Genomic DNA, 21,942 nt, shown 5'->3' on the forward strand with positions numbered 1-21,942 from the left:
ATAAAAAAACAAGACTATGGGGTAACCAGAACTCTTCTTCTCTCTGCTACATTTCAATAAATATATTATATATATATATATATATATATAATATATATATAAATATATAAATATATAAATATATAAATATATAAATATATAAATATATAAATATATAAATATATTATATATATTCATAGAAAAAAAAGTGGGTGTGACTTGAAGTGTAAAACTACTGAAAATTGATTACAGCTTAAAAAAATAAGGATTAAAGACATGTAGTAAATTGTATATACAGTATATATATATATATATATATATATATATATATATATATTATTTTATGAAGTATTTTGTACGACTTTAATATTGTAATAAATTATTTTCCTACCAATTGACGTTAATCTTGTAGTAAAATAATAATAATAATGAAAAAAAATGGCCCTAATTCTCCGTCTTAACTTCTGAGTGATAAGAATTGTATTTTATTTTGGCCCGTAATGTACGGAATACCCAGAGTGCCAAATCACAATTGTTGACGCGCTGCGAGTTATATCCAGCAGGGGGAGTTGTCGTAAAAGTAGAGTTTTATAAATCTACTCGTTCGAGTATATCTTTCTGTTTGGTCCCAGGTGAGCTAAAGAGACATTATTGACATGATAGTGGACACATGACTGTGAGGTGAAGGGAGTTGAGATAGAAGAAGATCCTGATAAAGTTCTCAACAGTTCATTCAAAGCAGCAGCAGCTGCTGTCAAACATAACGAGTGAATATGAAAAAGTGATTTGTCGTCAAGGACACTCGGGGTGTTTGCTCTGCTCCTCCCTCTATTAATCTTTACCCACCTCACCTCAGCTCCCCTCTCTGCCATTTGGAAGTGGAGAAGCAGGAGCAGAGACCAACTGAAGACCCTTTTTTTTTTAATAAGAACCATGGAGGCTTCCAAACCCAAGGAGGAGCGAGTGGTGGCAGTGGTGGGAGGAGGATTGGTAAGACTGGAGCGAAAGTCACTTTTTAAAATGTACTTTGAGCTGTTGAGAGTGAAACACATAACACATTTATACAATCCATGCTTTATTAGTCACACGTTTAAATGAGTGTAGCTTTAAAACAAACACAATCTTTATTTTTGTTTCATTAGTATAATCACTTAGGTTTGTGTCTTTTCTCACACGTGTCTTAGGGTCAAATTTTTGGATTAGGAAAATGGGGTTAAAGGTGTTGATTTCTCTGTCTATATTGTGAGACAAATAATAAAAAGTGTGTAGTTCAGAGCAGGATGTGCACCTGGGGGGCCTCATGTGGCCTCTCTGTTGCTGCTTTACGACACTGGAGAGAAGCTCTGAAGGTTTGGTCTGACCTTCCATAGTAATGTTGCGGCTGTTATAAAAAAATTAAAATGAACACTCAAAACCGACATGTTCGGGGTGAATCCTGACCAATAAAGTGACTCAATCTGTTTAGACTCCAAACAAAGTCCAGTCCAGGGTCCAAGTCCCGCTGATAAAAATGTTCCAATTTCTTAATCTGTTTTACAACTTTAATCACCCCCTTTATATTCTTTAAAAAGTAACAATTCATTCACTAATTTTAACAGTATGTCAGGTTGGGAAGAATAATAATAATAACATAATACATAGGATTTAAATAGCATTGCAATTAGACAAGTTTAAATAATCATGGGGTTCCTCTGCCCCCCAGTGTGCCCCCTTTCCCTTGACCTGATTTAGTTGCCCAAACACATTTTTTAAAGCAGTTCTTTAAGAGAGGTTTGGAAGTCAATAAGACTTTAGGATCAGGCTGAAACACACGTAGATTTATTTAATATAAATTAACAAATAAATGAACAAATTCTACAGCGAGAAGGTCGTCGGTTGCTTCCAGGTCGTGACGGAGCCAACCGACCTTCTTTCGTGACCTTTCTGTGTGGAGTTTGTATGTTTCCCCCTGTGTTGCGTGGGTTTACTCCGGTTTCCTCCCACAGTCCAAAAACATACAGAGGTCGATTGAGTGTGTGTGTGAATGGTTGTTTGTAGTTGTGTGCTCCATTACAGACCGGCGTCCCGTCCAGGGTGTCCCGGCATCTAGCCCCAAAAAAACTGGGATTGGGTCCATCCACCCGTGACCCCCATAAGGGATTAAGCGGTATAGAAAATGAATGAATAAACAAAGTTCAACACGTGTTTTAGAGTTTTCAAAGTAAAAAAAAAGTCATTAAACAAACAGTATTTTTCTCCAACATAATCAAATGTGAACTATTATCAGGTCCTGAATACAAGTCTTCTCGTACCTAGAGGTGTAAGTTCCACATTAATTTATTTCTAAACGTCTGTTTTCAGGTCGGAGCCTTGAACGCCTGCTTCTTCGCCAAGAGGGGCTTCCGAGTGGAGGTTTTTGAAAGTCGTGAAGGTAAAGCAGTGAAGGTTTAAAAGTCGCTGAGAATCCTTAAATAAAAACCTGTCCGGGTCCGTTCTCGGGGGGCAGACATCCGACAGGCAGAGGTGGTGCGAGGCAGGAGCATCAACCTGGCTCTGTCTCACAGAGGCCGACAGTCGCTGAAGCATGTCGGGCTGGAGGAGAAGGTGAGTCGAACGTACGGTCGCCGCTCGACCACCTTTCCTCTGTGGAATCGATATGAAGTGTGTATCCAGGCCTGCGTAATCATCTCTGACTTCTATTGCTCGACATTCCATCTGAGCTTTCATTCTTCCAGCTGGGGTCAGCAATTTTGATTCGTGCTATAGAATTCATGCATGGATTTCTTTTTTTTTATATATAATCTTCACACATGCATGATTTTTCCGCTTGACAAAAGAACTTCGGTGCAAGGTGAGCCTGGAAAGCTGGAGCTTCAAATATGTACGGATATGTCTCTAGTTCAACACTGTAGAAAACTGACCAGAAACTGTTTCCTTCAACTGAGAAAAATGTCACAACATGATCTGGAGCTTGTAATTCACGCGTTTCTTCTCGTTTAGACTATTGTAACAGTTTATTTTCATGTCTAAACAAGAAGGATCTGTCTTCTCTGCAGCGAGAATTCTGAGCCGATCTAGTAGAAGAACTCACATTTCCCCGATCCTTAAAACTCTTCACTGGCTTCCAGTTTCTTTCAGGATCAATTTTAAAATTCTGGTTCTATGGAAGAATATCAATGCCATCAGAATATTGAATTGTTTAATGTATTTTTTTCAAATATTGTAAGGTTGAATTCATTTCAATTATTCAATATTTGTTATGTTTTAATTTCAATTCTTCAATATTTGTTATATTTTAATTTCAATTCTTCAATATTTGTAACATTTTAATTTCGATTATTCAATGTTTGTTATATTTTAATTTCGATTATTCAATATTTGTTATATTTTAATTTCAATTCTTCAATATTTTTTAATTTGAAGCCTTTTAAATTCAATTTTAAAAATACGGAGCCTTTTAAATTCAGCATAACAGAGCCACCAGACAAAACCAAACGAGTACAGAGCTACTGGATCATACTTGCATAAACGATCAGGTGACTACATCTCTGCTGCATCAGTTTAGATGTTTTCATGACAAAGTATCAACTTTGTTTTATCGTCTGGAGTTTAAACATCTTAAACTAGATCTCACGATCAATCAGTAGATTCTGATGTCAAAGGATTTAAACAGAAACGATAGTTTAATCTGATGCTCTGATCCTTCACTATAAGACAGTTTTTTAGCCCCAACGTTTGCTTAGCTCGTCTGACAGAACGTTTGTTCTGTGAAAAAATGCAATTTCTTCTAAATAACTCCCAATGATTCCCCGGTTCATGATCACAAAAAAAATGGATCTCACTGTTGTTAAGCAGTACAGATGAGCTCCGGTGTAAATGTTTATATTTGACATACATCAACACAGATACTTTATTAACAGAGACGATCTTGTTTGAAACTGCTTGAGCGTAAGTTAAACAAAAACAAAATTGCAAATCACAATAGTCATAAATTCAACCATTCATGTTCTGATGGCACTGATGTACTTCCATATCATGGTTCTTACTTTCAGATCTATTCATGGTCAGACTCCCTCTTACATCTCTCTGTGTTTGATGATCTACTGACTCCTTCAAGAAACATCTTAAGACATTTTTATTTGTGCTTTTCCGTGATTTTCTGGGACTCCTGTGTTTGTCTTATGTTTCTTGATCTTTTAAAATGTATATTTAAACTGTGTATTGTTTGATTGTAAAAGTGCTTTGTGACCCTGGTCTAGAAAGGCGCTTTACAAATAATTACTTACTTCCTTACATTTTCTTTAATCCAGATTGTGTCTCAAGGAATCCCCATGAACGCAAGAATGATCCACTCTCTGAATGGGAAACAATCGCCGATACCGTACGGCAAGAAAGGACAGGTGAGGGAAGTTCGGTTGATCAGGAGCAAATATTCTACGTTTATTGGCCACATCAACCAAGTCTGTGCATGAAAATACCTTAAAAAAGACTCTTTGCATCAATTATATCAAATATATTTTAAACAGCTTTTAGCATTTGGAAAATCATTTAATTGGCAATGACATGAACTTGGTTACACAACAAATACAATAAGATTGTTATGCAGAACACAAGATTATTCCTATTGTTACTTCTTTATCTTATCGTTAATATTTTTATATTTATATAAATTTATATATATTTAATTGAAATCTCTGTTAGAGAAAAGTTATATTTAATTCAAAATGTATAAATATCATCCCTTAAATTAAATAAATAATATAAATAAAAATGTCTTCAGTAAACTAAACATTTTGTTTATTATAGTGCTAACAATTGCTTAAATTTTAAGTACAAGTTTATTACTGTAAAATTAGTAAAACATATGTGGGAGTACTCATCTTCTCACTCAAAAAGTGAATTGTTGCAAGATTTCTTGTTCATGGATTTTGGTAGTTATGTTACATTTACATTTTTTGTAATATTAAAGGTTATTTTATAGTTTTGTCTTGTTGTTAGCAATTAGATAAAGTTAATATTTGTTGTAATTAAATTCGAATTAGTTTTTTTGTTGATATACAACATATTAAATAGAGAGAATTCAGTTATTTAGTTTAAAATATTGGCATTTTTACAAATTTCTTGGCTAAATTTAATTTCAGCGAAGTTTCTTATTCATTTATGATTTTGTAAGAAAAAAAAACAGCAACCTTTTGTCTGATTCTTGTGAACTATATATAATCGAATCATCATTGCAGTTCATCCTGTCCATCGATCGAGCCAATCTGAACAAAGAGCTGCTGGAAGGTGAGAGCATTTGAACGTTTGTGTCTCTTCTTGTGTCAATCATCAGAGGTTAGTTGTGTTGAAAAGTCTTTCTTCACAACCACTGCCTCAAATGAGGCATGAGAATGTCTGGGAATATCAGGAGACGCTTGGCTCTGCAGCAGATAAAAGCGTCTGATATTTAATGAAGTGTCTCTGCGTTCTCTGGGAGACGTGTGACAGCCCAGGCCTCGCTTTAATTAGATTTTTCGGAGAAAGTGCCCGATTGTAAAAGAGTTCTTATCGGAGTCTATCCAGACTCCAGATACCAACAAGCTGATTCGGAGAGTCCTGGAGCTCGGGGAGCCCAAACTTTGATGCACACCAGTGTCGACACGCTGATAACTGAGCATCTTTTGGCAGGACTCGCTTGCTCAGCGGGCGGTTTGTTGGCTCTGATTGATTTGACTGTTTTCCAGATGAGCTCATAACTTCACTTGAATCTTTTTCATATGCAGACATGCAGACATGCACTTCCCTTCTCTGTGTCCTCGTTCCATGGATTTCATTGGTATTCCCATGCTGTGTCTCATATGGTGCACTTCTCTAGGTGCACTGCTTTACAGTACACTGGAAGACAAATCTCGACAGGGTAGTACTGTCTAAAATCAAACTTCATAATATTACATAAACTGTATATTTCAGTGTACCTTGGAAAAAGTGTGCGTCTGCAACTAACTACGTTTCTTCTTGTTTTTAAAAAATCCTCTAAAATTGAACTCATTTTTCGTTTAAATGTTCTACTAAATCTATGACCTGATTTTCTACAACCTTAGGCACATATATCAATAAATATAATAATTTAATTACATTTGTAATAGACAAATCCCCACGACAAATAAGATATTCTCTTATTGAGGCACAACATATACATGTATTTTACATAATTTAATATTTTCAGAAGAATGTTCTTTGCTTGGTATAAGAACTTGTTGTAAATGTGCAGAATTTAGCAAGTACAGGATTTTTTAAATATACCAAGAAATAAGTGTTGGTGTGTCAGGGTGGTACATTCTCGAAAAATAGATAATTCACTTTAAAATGTTATTCACTTTATAAAACACGACCACCTCACTTTAACATTTTGTGTTTTATGGCGACATAAGGTTAATATTAAAAAATAGGTGGATGGAATGGATGGATGGATGGATGGATGGATGGATAGATGGATCAATGTCATTTTAATAATGAAACTTGAGAAAATCTGGCAAAAAAAGAAACATTTCAAGTTATGTTTTTGGTGTTTATTCTGTACTTGATTTTTGGACAAATTCCTTTGAAAATAACCAACAGAATCTGTTGATATATATTCACAATGAGTTCAAAACATTTATTATGTCAAACAATTGTAAAACACTATTTAAAAAGTTCACATTTCTGGTTTCGTAGAATGACACACACACACGTTTTCTTGCCAAAAAAAATAAAAGTAAAAAGCTTTTAGCATTTTTTAATCCTTTGAGTAAAACATGTTTAGCGTTATGTGGAATATTAAGTCCAGTTTGTGATCGGAACAGTTTTGGAAATTGACAAAGATAACAACATTGACCTGATGGTGATGAAACATATGTTTGTTTGTTTCTCTGTCATCAGAGGCCGATCGGTACCAAAACACCAAGTTGAACTTTGACCACAAGCTCCAGGACTGGAGTGCAGAAACGGGGCTAATGACCTTTGTTAGGTAAATTGTTACACACACACACACACACACACACACACACACACACACACACACACACACACACACACACACACACACACACACACACACACACACACACACACACACACACACCACACACCACACACCACACACACTGTCTCATGACTCTGGTCATATCGATCCGACCCCCGGGAAGCTTGCATTTAAATAAACATGTCACCTTGTGCAACGTTGATATAAAGTCACTAATGCTGGCGCACACGTCTAGAAAGTCTGAGTATATTTGTTCTTGATCGTAGCGAATGACTTTCTATAACAACCCTCGACAGCTTATCATAGTTTTTCTAATTTAGATTTCTCGTATCCAGTTAGCAGCCTTTGTGTTCTTTTTCAAATCCCCGGCGTGTGCCGATGAGTCGATGTGCAGACGTGCGAGAAACACTTTAGTGAACTTTTAATTCAATCAGAATCCCGACAGCGACGCGTGTGCCTGGAATGTAAAAGTCGCTGGAGCAGCGAGGACATCCTCCTCCCTGAGGCTCGCGTTCGTTTCTTCTTCTGTTGTTAAATTCTCACCTGCAGGCCGACGGTGCCGCTCGCCTCTCCCTCGTCTCCCCCCGAGTCAACATCATTAGGTGACTCATGAAGTGCTGAACGGTGGTTTTTAAATGTCTTTTAAGTGATTGAAATATATTTGTGAGGAAACGGTGTTCCTCTAGGCTCTGTCTTTAACCCTGCTCAGAGCCTCACCTCTGTCCCCCTCTTTGCTGATGATATCGATCTGATCTAAGCTCTGCCTGCAAGAGGTGAAGGTGCTGAAATCATGTTGGACCTTTTTTCGGCAGCTACTTTTCACTTCATCTTTTTATAGAAACTAGCCTCAAGCTGTGAGCCGTCCTGTGATTGTTTTAAAAAAAATCCTCAGTCAGGTGAGAGGAGCTACAATGTTTTATGGCTTGAAACCAGACCAAGGTCTAGTTTTTGTTGGACTATAAGTCGCTCCTGAATTCCTTAGATTGTATGAAAAATCAAGGGTTCCTTATGTATTTATTTTGGTTGTACTTGCTAACACGAACCCATTTTATGTTGTACACAGCGCTCAAAAAATTTCAATTTTTTTTTAGTACGACTTTGGTAAGCTATGATGCTACACTGCAAGGCTCGGTAGTATTACTCTGTGTGGCTTCATAGAATTACTTAAAGAGCTTCTTAGTATTACTCTGTGAGGCTTAGTAGTATTACTCAGTGAGGCTCTGTATTATAATTCTGTGATGCTTTGTACTATAACTAAGTGAGGCTGCCTGTTACTACTCTGTGAGGCTTTATAGTATTACTCAGTGAGGTTCCTTATTATAACTCAGTGAGGGTTCATAGTATTACTAAGTGAGGTTTTGTAGTATTACTTAGTGAGGCTCCGTATTATAACTGTGAGGTTTCGTAGTATTACTAAGTGAGGTTTTGTAGTATTACTCAGTGAGGCTCTTTATTATAACTCAGAGAAGAGAGAAACTTTATTATAACTGTCAGGTTTTGTAGTATTACTCATTGAGGCTTCGTAGTATAACTCAGTGAGGCTTTGTAGTATTACTCACAAGTGGCTCCGTAGTCAGGAGTAATACTATAGAGCTTCTCAAAGTAATACTAGGAAACCACACAGCGGCTATCTGTCGAGGCTAACAGTCATGCAGAAAAATACAGTACTTATTGCTATATATTGCTAAACATTTCCACGGCTTTGATCGATACAACATGTGAGTTATAACATATAAAGTATAAAATAGTTGTCTTTGAAACTTTCACACAAACATACCAGAAAGAGAAACTGGGACCTGGTGAAGGTCACCTTGAGAAAAATACAACTTTTAACTTGAACTCTCGTCTACCATTGTTATCGTCCACGTTTGACTCGAATGAGACGTGCATTGTTTAACAAAACTGTTTTCCGGCAATGGACACATCTGGTCCACAATCCACTGCACCGCCTCCAGAACATCATTGATGGTGAAACAAAGTGGTCTTGATGTTAGCGGCAGCTCGATGGGGGGGGGGGATCAGGCTTCAAAGCCAAACACCGACTCAAGCGAAGAAAGCAGGAGTTAAAGATGTTTGCAGGAAATTAGTTTGTTGGTCTTTCTGTCCGTCCCACTTGACACCCTCCGAGTTTTCTCTCTGACACTTAGAGATCCTGTTAAATACGAATCATTTAAAACGCTGATATGAGTTTATACTTCATACCGTCTGGTGTCAGGTGCGACGGGTCCGAAGAGACGATCCATGCGGACCTGATCGTCGGCTGTGACGGAGCGTTCTCCTCCATCCGTAAGCAGTTCATGCGTCGAAGCCGCTTCAACTACAGTCAGACCTACATCCCTCACGGATACATGGAGCTCACCATGCCGCCCGTCCACGGAGAGGTGAGTCCACCTTCCTGTCGACGCCTGTCTTCGTCTTCACTTTTTTTTTAATTTATTTCGGTAGTTTGCCATGAAGCCAAATTTCCTGCACATCTGGCCACGGAACACTTTCATGATGATCGCTCTGCCCAACATGGTAAGTTGCTTGATCCAATATTACACTCCAGTCCAGGATCAGAGCAGTTGGAAGGGATTGAACCTGTGGACTCAGATTGGACAACGACTGTGAATGATGCGACGACTGCCACTCAGGGGTCACAGACATTATCTATTTAACCAATTATTTATAATCTATGGCAAATATTCTGACTTAATTTAAATTTAACGTTTTACACTGCATTCTTTTTCTCTTTAAAAGAATCCAGGCAAGATTTTTATTCTTTTTTGCAGTTTAGATTTGATAATTTTACCCTTTAAATATATTTTCAAGGGCAACTAATGACAAAAACTCAACTTTGCTGACTCACTCTCATGTTTCAAATGTTCAAATCTTTCTCTCAAAGATACAGTAAGTCCCTCATCATGACCATGTTTTGAACTTAATACTTATAAAAGTTCTCCCCTGTCTGAAATCCTGGCGAACGAGAGGTTACGAGAGCACATCCATTTTGACGTAATAATTGTTTCACTCCTCCTCCAGCCAGCTGTAATCACACCCCGCTTTGTTTATGCAACAAGTCACTTGGAGGTGGAGACTTCGGGGATCGATGACATGCGGTGACAAACCTTGATGTTTCACCAATCGCAGCAGAGTGGCTGTGGTTATGGTCAACAAGATTTTATCTTCAGAAAAACAACATACACACACATCAAGCACAAACATTTCTTTCAAACATTGATGTTTTCTCACGACAGTTTCCATCCTTCCACCCGTTGACGTCTTTTTGGTTTCATGTCAAGCAGACAGGAGAGTGTCTTTGCATGCCTTTCAAGGTTTTGCCTTGTAAATATATGTTCAGTATTCCTCGCAAACGCTCGTCAAACTCGAGGTCGGAATCCCGCTCGCAAACTCGTTTAATGTGGCTCATATAAGATGTGCTTGACAAAACAAAACCACTTCCAATTTAATTTCGAGGTTATGTGATTCAAAACTTTCATAAGACTCCTTTCAAGCAAATAGAAACTTTAAAATAAGGATATTTTTTTTCGAATAAGGGAATTCAATTTAAAGTGGAAAAGTAAATCTTCTTTGAAAAGTGCTTGACATGAGGTAGAGTCAGTGTTGAAGGAGATTTGTATTGTGACACAAAACAATAGTGAAACTTTAAGCCAAAATTAGCATATGGGAAATAACTAAAATAAACATGACCAGAAACTGAGACGAGACTATTAACAACAAAACTGACCAAAGGATAAATAAAAGCAGTCATTGTCTGATGTTCAGTTTCTTATCTCTTCTTTACACATAAACGACAAGATGAAATTTTTGGATTTTTGGAAATTTTTGGACATAGAAGTATAATAGCAGAGATATCCTGCGTTGCCTCTGGTGCAAAAAATACATTTAAACCCAAAGAAGAAGTTGAGGAGAGAGGAAAGTCAGTCCAGGAAAAATGACTGTTATAATTGCTGAAAAGAGCTGAAATTCTAACTAAATATGGTATATACTTCATTGAAATTAAACAAACTGTATTTCAGTTTTCATAGGGTCTCCTGACCCCTTACAATAAACCGAAGGAGCTGGAATTCTACCTTACTTAGGATGTAATATACATTTAATTTCCACAATATCATAAAAATAATATATCAAATGTAAGAAAAGATAATGTAAACCAAAAAAAAAATATATCATTAGGATATCATGATTTCTAGGTGCCTTTGCCAATCACGACAGTTAAAGAAATACATTTTAGTTAGATTTATTAAAATAATAACAGTTGGATCTGTACAATTCATACTGTATATTTAAAATATTTTACATTAAAAAAAAATTCTCCATTTTTTTCTGCCAGTTGACAAGTAGGACTTGAGACTAACCAGACTAGCACTGACCTTCTCACCAAAATAAAATAACGTTCAGTCAATGAACAAGGCAATGCTTAACTAATTTACATTTTCTTTTTAAGAATTATTTTAAGGTGAAAATGTAGTGTTTCAGATCAACATCCGGATCCAAACATCTTTTGAAGAATGTGTTACTCTCTAAAGATAAAAAAAAGTTTAAAATTCTGTTGTATGTTGTGGGAGTAAGTTCTGGAACACTAATGTTGCTCTGAGTTTATTTCTATCAAGGCTTGTTTTTACTGCTAATGTTAAAAAAAAATAAAAAAAATTGATTAAATAAAGCAAATCATTAAAAATGTGTGGAAATAAAAAGCTTGCAGTCTCAGGTGCTCCCCTAGTCAAGAATTCAAAGTCATGGCGAAAAGAAGCAGAAAATCCATTAGTGCAGATCTCCGAGACTTGATTGACCTCCTGGACGTCCTTGCTCAGCTAATTATCCTCGTCTCTCCTCAGCTGTCCTGAGGTTCAACCTACATCCAACCATCACGTCACTCCGTGTCTCCTTTGTCAGCATCTCTGTGGGCCACTCCTGTCCTCTTTAATCCTGCAGCCATTTCTTTCCACCGGGCTGAGTCAGCGTCAGCTCCTGTTTTTTTGTGGGTCCAGGTTAAGACTGTGTTGGCTCTGCCCCATTTCCTCAGGCCCCCGAGAACAAACACTCCAGCTCCTCTGGGCGCCATGGTAACAGCTTTTCAAGGTCCAAGATGACGACTTAGTGATGTTTGCGATCAAACGCCTTTAAACGGGAGGATGGTTTTTACCTAGAGTGGGAATTAGTTATCGATTTTTAAACCTACAAAGACATGTTGCTGCTAGTGAGAGTGGTCCATTAGGTCGTGAAGACAAGAAGGAGAAGTTGAAGGTTTTTTTTTTAGACCGACACGGTTCAGGAAAAGGTTTATTTAAAGTCCTGATGTTTTCAACCCTTTAATGTGAAGGACGATCAATGACATAATTATTTCTATGACTATATACATTTATTCATTTATACATAATGACGTTTATTTATTTGCACATTTCTGTTATTTCAACATTTATTTATTTATGTATGTATTTATAAATTTTGTCTTTTATTTATTCATGTAATAAGAGATCAGGAAAAAAAATGTTAATGTCACGATTAGAATGGAACAGAAGCCAAGTGCAAGTATGGGTTTCAAACAGAACACAGGAGTTTAGATCCAAATATACAGTTAATAAAATAAAGTAAATAATAATATTTCAATACAAAAACAAGAGTCCAATATATCATTACATAGAAAAGAGTCCAATATCTCAATAAAAAAAGAGTCCAATATCTTTATACACATACAAGAGTTCAATATCTCAATACACAAACAGGGGTTCAATACCTCAATACACAAACAAGAGTCCAATATCTTAATACACAAATGAGAGTCAAATATCTCAATACACAAAAAAGTACAGTATCTCAATACATAAACAAGAGTCCAATATCTCAATACACAAACAAGAGTCCAATATCTTATTACACAAACAAGAGTCCAATATCTTAATACACAAATGAGAGTCAAATATCTCAATACACAAAAAAGTACAGTATCTCAATACCCAAGCAAGAGTCCAATATCTTAATACACAAAAAAGTCCAATATCTCAATATATAAACTAGGGACAATATCCTAATACACAAACAAGAGTCCAATATCTCAATACACAAACAAGAGTCAAATATCTCAATACTCGAAAAAAGTTCAATATCTCAATACACAGCAAGAGTTCAATATCTCAATAAATAAACAAGAGTCCAATATCTTAATTAAATTAAAATGTTTTCTAGTGTTAAATATGAAACAGCACTGACCAACTAGCCTTCCAACCAAAATAAAATCACTTTCTGTCTCAGTAAACCAAAAAAAATGTTTTGACATGGTCTCTCTTTGTCTCAGTCCCTCTCAGTGAACTCATCACTGCAGCTGCATGTGCAACTACAGCGTTTGGTTTCAGAAACCAAATATTACGACCGACAACGTGATGAAATTTTCTGTTTTTTTCTTCTGTTTTCCAGGACAAGACGTTCACCTGCACGCTCTTCATGCCCTTCGATGATTTCGAGAAGATCACCACGGGAGACGAGGTCATAAGTCTCTTCCGAAGATACTTCCCCGACTCCATCCCGCTAATAGGAGCGTGAGTGACTCTCTCCCTCTCTCTCTCTCTCTCTCCGGCCGGCGTCTGCTTCCTATGAAAACCTGCCAACTCAAAACATTTTCATCGACTCGTCCACGGCCTCATGAGGTGTGAAATTGCCGCGTCACATGTGCAGCAGCTTTTTAATTCGAGGTGAAACGATGGCGAGATTGAGGAGACAACGCTCTGAGGCTTTCATTCACTCTTCCCCCCTCACTTTGCAGGAATTTACTGTGAGCGTTCAGGCGTAAACAAGTGCTTTCCTTTTCTCCGTCTGCTTCTCTCGCCCTCCTCGTTTAAAAACTGATGAACGCAATATTTTCTTCCTGCCTTTTCGCCACAGCGACGCTCTCAGGAGGGACTTCTTCAGGTTGCCCGCCCAGGCCATGGTGTCCGTCAAGTGCTCGCCACATCACATCGGCGACAAGTGCGTCCTCATGGGCGACGCCGCGCACGCCGTGGTTCCCTTCTACGGCCAGGGCATGAACGCGGTAGGTGGACCTCGTAGTGAAAGTGTCAATAAATCAGTCCTGAAGTGTAAACTCGTCTCAGGGCTTCGAGGACTGCATCGTCTTCGACGAGATCATGGAGCAGCTCGACGAAGACTTCGGTGAGACACTCGAACGGTCTCATAATGGACTGCAACAGTTCACGCTCCGATACACAACCCATTAACAGAGATCCCTCTCCTGTCGCCCCGAGCGCATCCAATCGATCAATAAACCGGCTAACCAGTACAAACTAGATTGCCCCTATTGATGGGTGACTGGGTAAATCGGCTTAACATAATTCATGTATATGATGAGTTCTAGGAGGGGGGGTGAGACACGGAGATGGCGAGGGTGTGTAAGTGAGTCACTTAGTAAGAAAAGATTCAGACAGTGATTGATTTGAAAGTATATATGGGGAGTGATTAAGTTATTCTTTGTAGGCAGTATCTATGAAACCTTGGGTATATTCATAGGGTATACTGGTCATGTCAACTGCTTAGGTATGAGAAGACGTTAGATGATTAAAAAAAATTTATAGAAATGTCCAAGCAAGAACATACTAAATGGTGAGTTAGAAAGTTTGTCAGAAAGTGGTTGTATGTAGTCCAATATCTCAATACACAAACAAGAGTACAATATCTAAATACACAAACCAAAGTCCAATATTTCAATACACAAACAAGAGTTCACTATCTCAATACACAAACAAGAGTACAATATCTCAATATACATACAAGAGTCCAATATCTCAATACACAAACAAGAGTTCAATATCTCAATACACATACAATGGTCCAATATTTCAATGCACAAACAAGGGTACAATATCTCAATATACATACAAGAGGACAATGTCTCAATACACAAACAAGAGTCCAATATCTCAATACACAAACAAGAGTTCAATATCTCAATACACATACAGTAGTCCAATATTTCAATACACATACAAGAGTCCAAGATCTAAATACACAAAACAAAGTCCAATATTTCCATTAACAAACAAGAGTCCAATATCTCAATTCACAAACAAGAGTTCAATATCTCAATACACATACAGTAGTCCAATATTTCAATACACATACAAGAGTCCAAGATCTTAATACACAAAAAGGGTGCAATATATCATAGCATAGAAAAGAATCCAATATCTCAGTACACGGTGTGCAAAATCTTAAGAAATTTCCAAAAATCAAAGCATACACCAACTTCGGGAATAAACAGGAAACAAAAAAACACAATGAGAGACCGGAAAACACAGAACAGAAAATACAGAAGTCAATTCACTCTTAACATAAAAAACAAAATAAAACCACAATAAATATATTTAAAAAAGTTGGTCAATTCATGTCCTTTTCAGATTTCTTCCCATGTTATGATTTTTATTAAAAAAAACAAAAAAAAAACTTCTTAAGTTTCTAAACAGATACGACCCGACATAAAAAACATCATATACTGAACACCTAATGTATCATTGAAAAGGTACGGCGGCACTCATTCTAGGCACATTTTCTAACAATTGTAAAGCCATAACAAGCCATTAAGACGGGCCAGCTGTATATAATTGCAGTCATAAAGGGTCGAATCAATTTGCTATTGCTAATGAAACTGGGTCTGTTTTTAAAAAGTCCATTTACTTTAATCGTTTAACAGCTTTCTTTCCTTTATTGATATTCACGACACAGCTCTCTCTAAGAAGAAAATAATACAATTTAACAACTCTGTTTTCCTCCCCAAAAACAGGTGCAGTGTTGCCCGAGTACAGCAGAGTTCGAGTGCCAGACGACCACGCCATCGCAGACCTGGCCATGTACAACTACGTCGAGGTACTGGACGCTATTTAGCCGAGGAACTGAACCCTCGAAAGGGAAATGACGGGTGGATTAAGGATATTAATCCAAAGTTTGTGCCTGAGCTTCTGTTCTGGCTCGATCCAATTACTGGCAGACGCTGACTCTCCGTCACGTCTGACAGGTGAACATCTGCATATTCAACCTCATCCTCTCAGAACACGCCGTTCATTTATCACCTGGCTTTTGTTCCCCCGGCAGCTTTCATCCCCATATGTGCAGCACTTAGATCCTGCTTCACCTCAGACAGATGGTTCAGTTCACTAACACAAGGTCTGTCTGGCAGATGCGCGCCCACGTCAACTCTAAGTGGTTCTTGTTCCGGAAGCGAGTCGATAACCTGCTTCACTTATTCATGCCGAAGACCATCGTTCCTCTCTACACCATGGTGAGTGTTCTTGACCTGGTGAGCCTTCTCATGAGTTCACTGGGAGGGAGTAGGACAAGGAAAGAGCGGTATTAGATAACAAGTTTGTAAAAAGTGAGTTAGAAAGTCAGTCGGAAAGTGGTTGTAGAAGAGTCAGAAGGGTAGCAGTTTTGTTTCACATTTTGTGTGAGTCTGATGCATAAAACAACATCTTAGTTTAGTCAGAACTATTTAGATAACACCACACACGCAATTAATAAAATAAAGTCATAAAGTAAAAAAAAGAAAGTCTTAACATAACCAACAACAGTCCAAAATCTCAATAAACATACAAGAGTCCAACATCTCAATACACAAAAAGAGTTCAGTATCTCAATATACATACAAGAGTTCAATATCTCAATACACAAACAAGAGTTCAATATCTCAAAATGCATACAAGAGTCCAATATCTCAATCCAAAAAAACAAGAGTTAAATATCTCAATACAAATACAAGAGTCCAATATCTCAATACACATACAAGAGTCTAATATCTCAATACAAAAAACAAGAGTTCAATATCTCAATACACAAACAAGAATTAAATATCTCAATTCCCATACAAGAGTCCAATATCTCAATACACAAAAAAGAGTCCAATATCTCAATACACAAAAAAGAATTAAATATCTCAATACACATGTCCAATATCTCAATACACAAACAAGAGTTCAATATCTCAATACACAAACAATAGTCCAGTATTTCAATACACAAACAATAGTCCAATATTTCAATACACAAACAAGAGTTCAATATCTTAATACACAAACAAGAATTCAGTATCTCAATAGAAATATAAGAGTCCAATATCTCAATACACAAACAAGAGTCAAATATCTCGATACACAAACAAGAATTAAATATCTCAATTCCCATACAAGAGTCCAATATCTCAATACACAAAAAAGAGTCCAATATCTCAATACACAAAAAAGAATTAAATATCTCAATACACAAACAAGAGTTCAATATCTCAATACACAAACATTAGTCCAGTATTTCAATACACAAACAATAGTCCAATATTTCAATACACAAACAAGAGTTCAATATCTTAATACACATACAAGAGTCCAATATCTCAATACAAAAGAACAAGAGTTCAATATCTCAATACACAAACAAGAGTTCAATATTTCAATACACAAACAAGAGTCCAATATCTCAATATAAATACAACATGTACTCTCTACACCATGGTGAGTGTTCTGGACCTGTGGTGAGCCTTCTCGGTCTGACACCCTCTCCTCCGTGTCCAGGTCACCTTCACCAGGACCAGGTACCATGAGGCGGTGGAGCGCTGGCACTGGCAGGACAAAGTGAGTGGGAATGAACCTTTTATGTTGAGTCTTCTTGAGCAATGTTTAAACCGTTTGACCTGAAGTTTCTGATTGTCCCTGAACGCACCATCTCTGATTATGTCACAGTCTGTGTCAACCTATACACAAAATACCTCCATTTTAAAAGGAAATCTGAAAACTTTTATTATTATTCTTGTAAACACAACACAGATTTGTGTTGTATTTGTTGTGGTGGCGGTACAGCAATAGAAAAATGGAACCAACCACCAAGGCAACCATTTTTTTTTTTTTTTTTTCCAAGACCATCTTGAATTCTTATTGCTTGTAATATTTTAGAACAAATAAAAAAATAATTCAAATATCCAATTCAACATTTACAGTTAAAAAAACTAAAACTTGTTAATGGAATCTTTAAAAACTATTGTAAATATTCCTTTATAAAAAATATCTAGTTTATGGATGGAATATAAAAGTATGTCATATTTTCTGCTTGAAAACTTTCCTGATGACAATTAGAAAGAATTAAATCAACTGAAATAGTATTAATTTGAACATTGGACTAAATTACTTTAAAAACTAAAATTGTCGCTCATTTCAAAACCTATTTTGTATTATTTCTCTTTTCCCCTAAAATACCTACATTTTAAGATTTTATCGTTTTAAATATTTTAGAAAAACTAAAACAGAATAGAACATATACTCATATATTTAATATAAATATATAATAAACTACCTAGGAAAACTAAAATAAATGGTTAACTAAATTAATTTGGCCATAGATTCGATCATTTAAACACAAATTGTTGCTCATTTCGGTTGTTTAAAAAGAACAGAGGTAATTATTCAGCATGAAGGTTCAGTGAGAGGCTGAGAGGAACCTTTCTGTGCAACAAATGTCCAGCTGGACGTGAGTCAGGTTTTCTCAGGTTTTCTCCTTTTTTTTATCTGAAGGGGGGATTGGACTTGAAAGCAAATAGACTTGAAGGTTCTTTGACGAGATCTTGTGAGGGAAGTAGGTCAACCAGTCGGGGTGTTCCTTTAAAAGCCTTGTCTAAAATGTCTGATAGAAAAAACACTTCATCGCATTAAAAATGCATTTTACCGGGTCTCGGTGATGCTGATGATGGTGGAGAGTTACGGATCACATTCAGAGAGAGTCCCGGGTTGAGTTTCACTCACAGGAAATTAAACTTGTCTTGAGTTCATCCACTGGTCGAAGCCTCCTCTCACTCGAATATAGAGACATGACAGAGAAGTGGTCACTGCTGCAGTCGTGCAACAATAAAGGTTGTTGATGGCTTCTCATTTATTCCTGTGAGTGACCCTGGGTAGCTGGGATAACCTCCAAAACCGCTCAATTCCATAAAATGTGCATCAGACATTTGCAAATTGAAGCTGGTTCCCTTCATATTCCCGCCCTTTTTTCCCCCCATTTATCAAAATGTGTTGATGTTATATTGTTTTGCTGTTTAAAAAAATAGTTATATATATTATTAATCATGTTATTCAACCTACAGATAACAATAAAAAAGTAGTATAATTGGTAGTAGATGTAGAAGAAGTGGAAGTAGTGGGAGTAGAAGAAGTATAATAATTAGTAGTAGAAGTATAAGTAGTAGAACAAGAAGTAGAATAAGTAGTAGAAGTAGTAGTAGAAGTATAATAAGTAGTAGAAGTAGTAGAAGAAGAATAAGCAGTAAAAGTAGTAGAACAATTTTTAGTATAAGTATAAGTAGATGAAGAATTAGAAGTAGAAGTAGAAGTATTAGTTGTAGAGGTAGTAGTAGAATTAGTAGTAAACGTATAATTGGAATTAGTAGTAGAAGTAGTAGTACCCAGTAATAGAAGTAGTAGAATTAGAATTATAAGTAGTAGTAGAATTAGTAGTAAAAGTAGAATTATAATTAGTAGTCAAATTAGAAGTAGTAGTAGAATTAGTAGTGGAAGTAGTAGTACCCAGTAGAAGAAGTGGTAGAAGTAGTAGTAGAATTAGTAGTAAAAGTATCAATGGAATTAGTAGTAAAAGTAGAATTAGTAATATAATTAGTAGTATAGTAAGTAGTAATAGTAGCAGTAAGTAGACGAAAGTGTTTTTAAAGTTGAATGAAGTTTCTAGGTGTGAGTAGATAAATGTACCTGAAGGTCAAAGTGGAAGGAGTTGAAACATGAGTTGGAGATTGTTCCTATTCAAGTGAATAGAGAAAAAAAGTTTGAAAGATGAATAGAAGAAAAGAGTAGAAGAGATAAAAGAAAGCTAGAACATACATTCGTATTTTTCAAACTAGCCGAATCGATAAAAGTTTGAATCGTTAAAATCGGTACAAAGTTAAGGTCAGATGAGAAAAAGTAGATCTTAATATTCATTCAAACAAATAAATAGATAATTTTTTGAAGGTAAAAGAAACTTTAACTAATTGAGAAAATGAGTCCAGAAAACCTCTCTTCTCGTCCTCTGCAGGTGATCAACAGAAGCCTGATGTTCTGCGCTGCAGCTTCTGTCCTTGGAGGCTCCATCGTTCTGGCCAAGAATCCGCCCGATCTGAGCAAACTCACCGTCTCTGCTGAGAAACTCTGTAAGAGGATCACGACCTACGTCACGTCACGCTGAGGCCGTACGACAACTTACACGTCGTCACGAGCATCAAGAACAATAAAAGTGTTTCTTGGATCGAGGTCTTCTTCTTTAACGGCCATGATCTCTGGCTAAGAGAGACACAGCGCCACCTTTCTGCCTCTTAATTACGAAATGATAAAGAATTTAGGCTAATAAAGGATTTATCTCTTTGTTCTTAAATAGTATCTGTTAGTAATGCCTGTCAAAAAGAAGCATTAACTAAGTCAATACATTTTACAAAGAAGGACAAGTATAGCTACATCCGGATGTTGCTACGATGTGTTTCTGGATTTTCAAAATATTTAGGCACTCATGTTGCTCGGTATTAAACACAAATAGTGTCTAAAATAAAACGGAAAACCACGTCGAACCCTGAAAGTAGAACTACACCTGTTGGCGAACGATACTTAGGAATGATGTCAAGAAAGGGATGAAGACACCTGGAGAATGACACATCAGAACATCCAGAAGCGTAAACCAAAAAAAAAGGCTCCACGATAAGAAGTAAACTATCGTTTTACTTCCAGAGTATTCAGATGATCAGCTCTCCTACAAAACTTTACTTGAATATTGAGTATAAAAATCAAACCAAAATAAACTAACGTCAACAAAACTATTTAATCTCGTAGGTATTCCAAAAACATTAATTGTATTTTTCCCTTTGTAGTCTAAACTATTGGAAATACTATGGTCCCAGATCACTCTCCTAATGGCCAATACCGGGTCTTTCTCATGGACTCCACCATGTCGCTTCACTCGCGAGGCAAACAAGAAGACAATTCAATTAATTTAAAACCTGATTTATAGACTCCTGTCTGTATATTTGACCCAAATCTATGCAGTGTTGTCTTTCATCCATCTTCTGCTGTCAGGACGGGCGGAGAGAAGACGTGAAAACTCTCCTGAAATCAAACCTGACGTAATTTGAAATGCACAATTTGCTGTAACTTCTCTGAGGGTTTGCGCTCAGATAACTGAGGTCATGGTTTGAGTAGGTCCTGGTTATTGAGTTGATGAGTTGGATAGTGATTTAAAAGGCTAGTTAGGAAGTGTTAAATTTGAAGTTTATCTTTTTACTTTTAGGCAAGGAACTAATTTAATGCTGTGTCTCAAATTGCACACTTCTCTAAGTGCACTGCTTTACAGTACACTATAAGACAGTGCACTTACTTGCGCAGTGCTCACATTTCAACAGGGTAGTACTGTCTCAAATCAAACTCTGCTGCTACACACTTACGGGAAATGATTCGACATCTTCTTCTTCTACTTTTTAACGCTGTTGGAACCTTATCGTCGACACTTGACATTGCTTTTCGCCAATTGACACAAGATATTAGGTTGTGTTCAGTGTGTTATTATTGTCGTTGTGTTGTTTTGTGGTAAAAATGTTTTTTTCTCGAGACATTTACGTCGGTATCTGCTCCGAATACGCGGCGTCAGTGACGTAGCTTCAGTTTAGTGTCATCTACGTCACTAAGATGGCGGCCATTAAGAGTGGAAAGTGTCCATCGATCCACACTCAATTTCCTGGATGTTTGAGGGCGCCAATTGAGTGTTCATTGCGCACTATTTTTCGCACACTGCTCATCGGCACTCAAAATATTAAGTGTAAGATTAGGGACACAGCCCAAGTCATAGCACAGGAGTTAAGACCACCTGGACATTCTAGCTCTTCAGGGACACCAAGGGGTTCTGTGCCCCGAGTCTGACCTGTGGACTCCTCCCGGTCGCCCCGGTTTACCTCCCTGAAACAGTCTATTATTGCATTATTAGGTGCCGCA

General features: G+C 36.9%; 1 protein-coding gene across 1 annotated transcript; it reads left to right on the forward strand.

Annotated features, from left to right (window-relative positions):
• The first annotated feature begins 885 nt into the window (after positions 1-885).
• kmo (kynurenine 3-monooxygenase) lies at positions 886-20,215 on the forward strand. Its single transcript, XM_087802443.1, has 15 exons — positions 886-969; positions 2,320-2,389; positions 2,465-2,562; positions 4,269-4,358; positions 5,196-5,244; positions 6,856-6,943; positions 9,174-9,339; positions 9,404-9,475; positions 13,373-13,494; positions 13,838-13,985; positions 14,047-14,104; positions 15,729-15,811; positions 16,122-16,223; positions 17,506-17,565; positions 20,006-20,215. Exons 1-15 carry the CDS (start codon positions 913-915, stop codon positions 20,153-20,155), a joined length of 1,413 nt encoding a protein of 470 aa, XP_087658569.1. The 5' UTR covers positions 886-912; the 3' UTR covers positions 20,156-20,215.
• The last annotated feature ends 1,727 nt before the right edge of the window (positions 20,216-21,942 follow it).

Source organism: Callionymus lyra, chromosome 11, assembly GCF_982586985.1.
Source record: "Callionymus lyra chromosome 11, fCalLyr1.hap1.1, whole genome shotgun sequence".
NCBI classification, from domain to species: domain Eukaryota; kingdom Metazoa; phylum Chordata; class Actinopteri; order Syngnathiformes; family Callionymidae; genus Callionymus; species Callionymus lyra.

Coding starts and splice junctions, on each gene's coding strand:
- kmo (XM_087802443.1), top strand. CDS start 913: ATGGAGGCTTCCAAACCCAAGGAGGAGCGAGTGGTGGCAGTGGTGGGA. Junction 970..2,319: donor CAGTGGTGGGAGGAGGATTG/GTAAGACTGGAG, acceptor GTCTGTTTTCAG/GTCGGAGCCTTGAACGCCTG. Junction 13,986..14,046: donor ACGGCCAGGGCATGAACGCG/GTAGGTGGACCT, acceptor AACTCGTCTCAG/GGCTTCGAGGACTGCATCGT.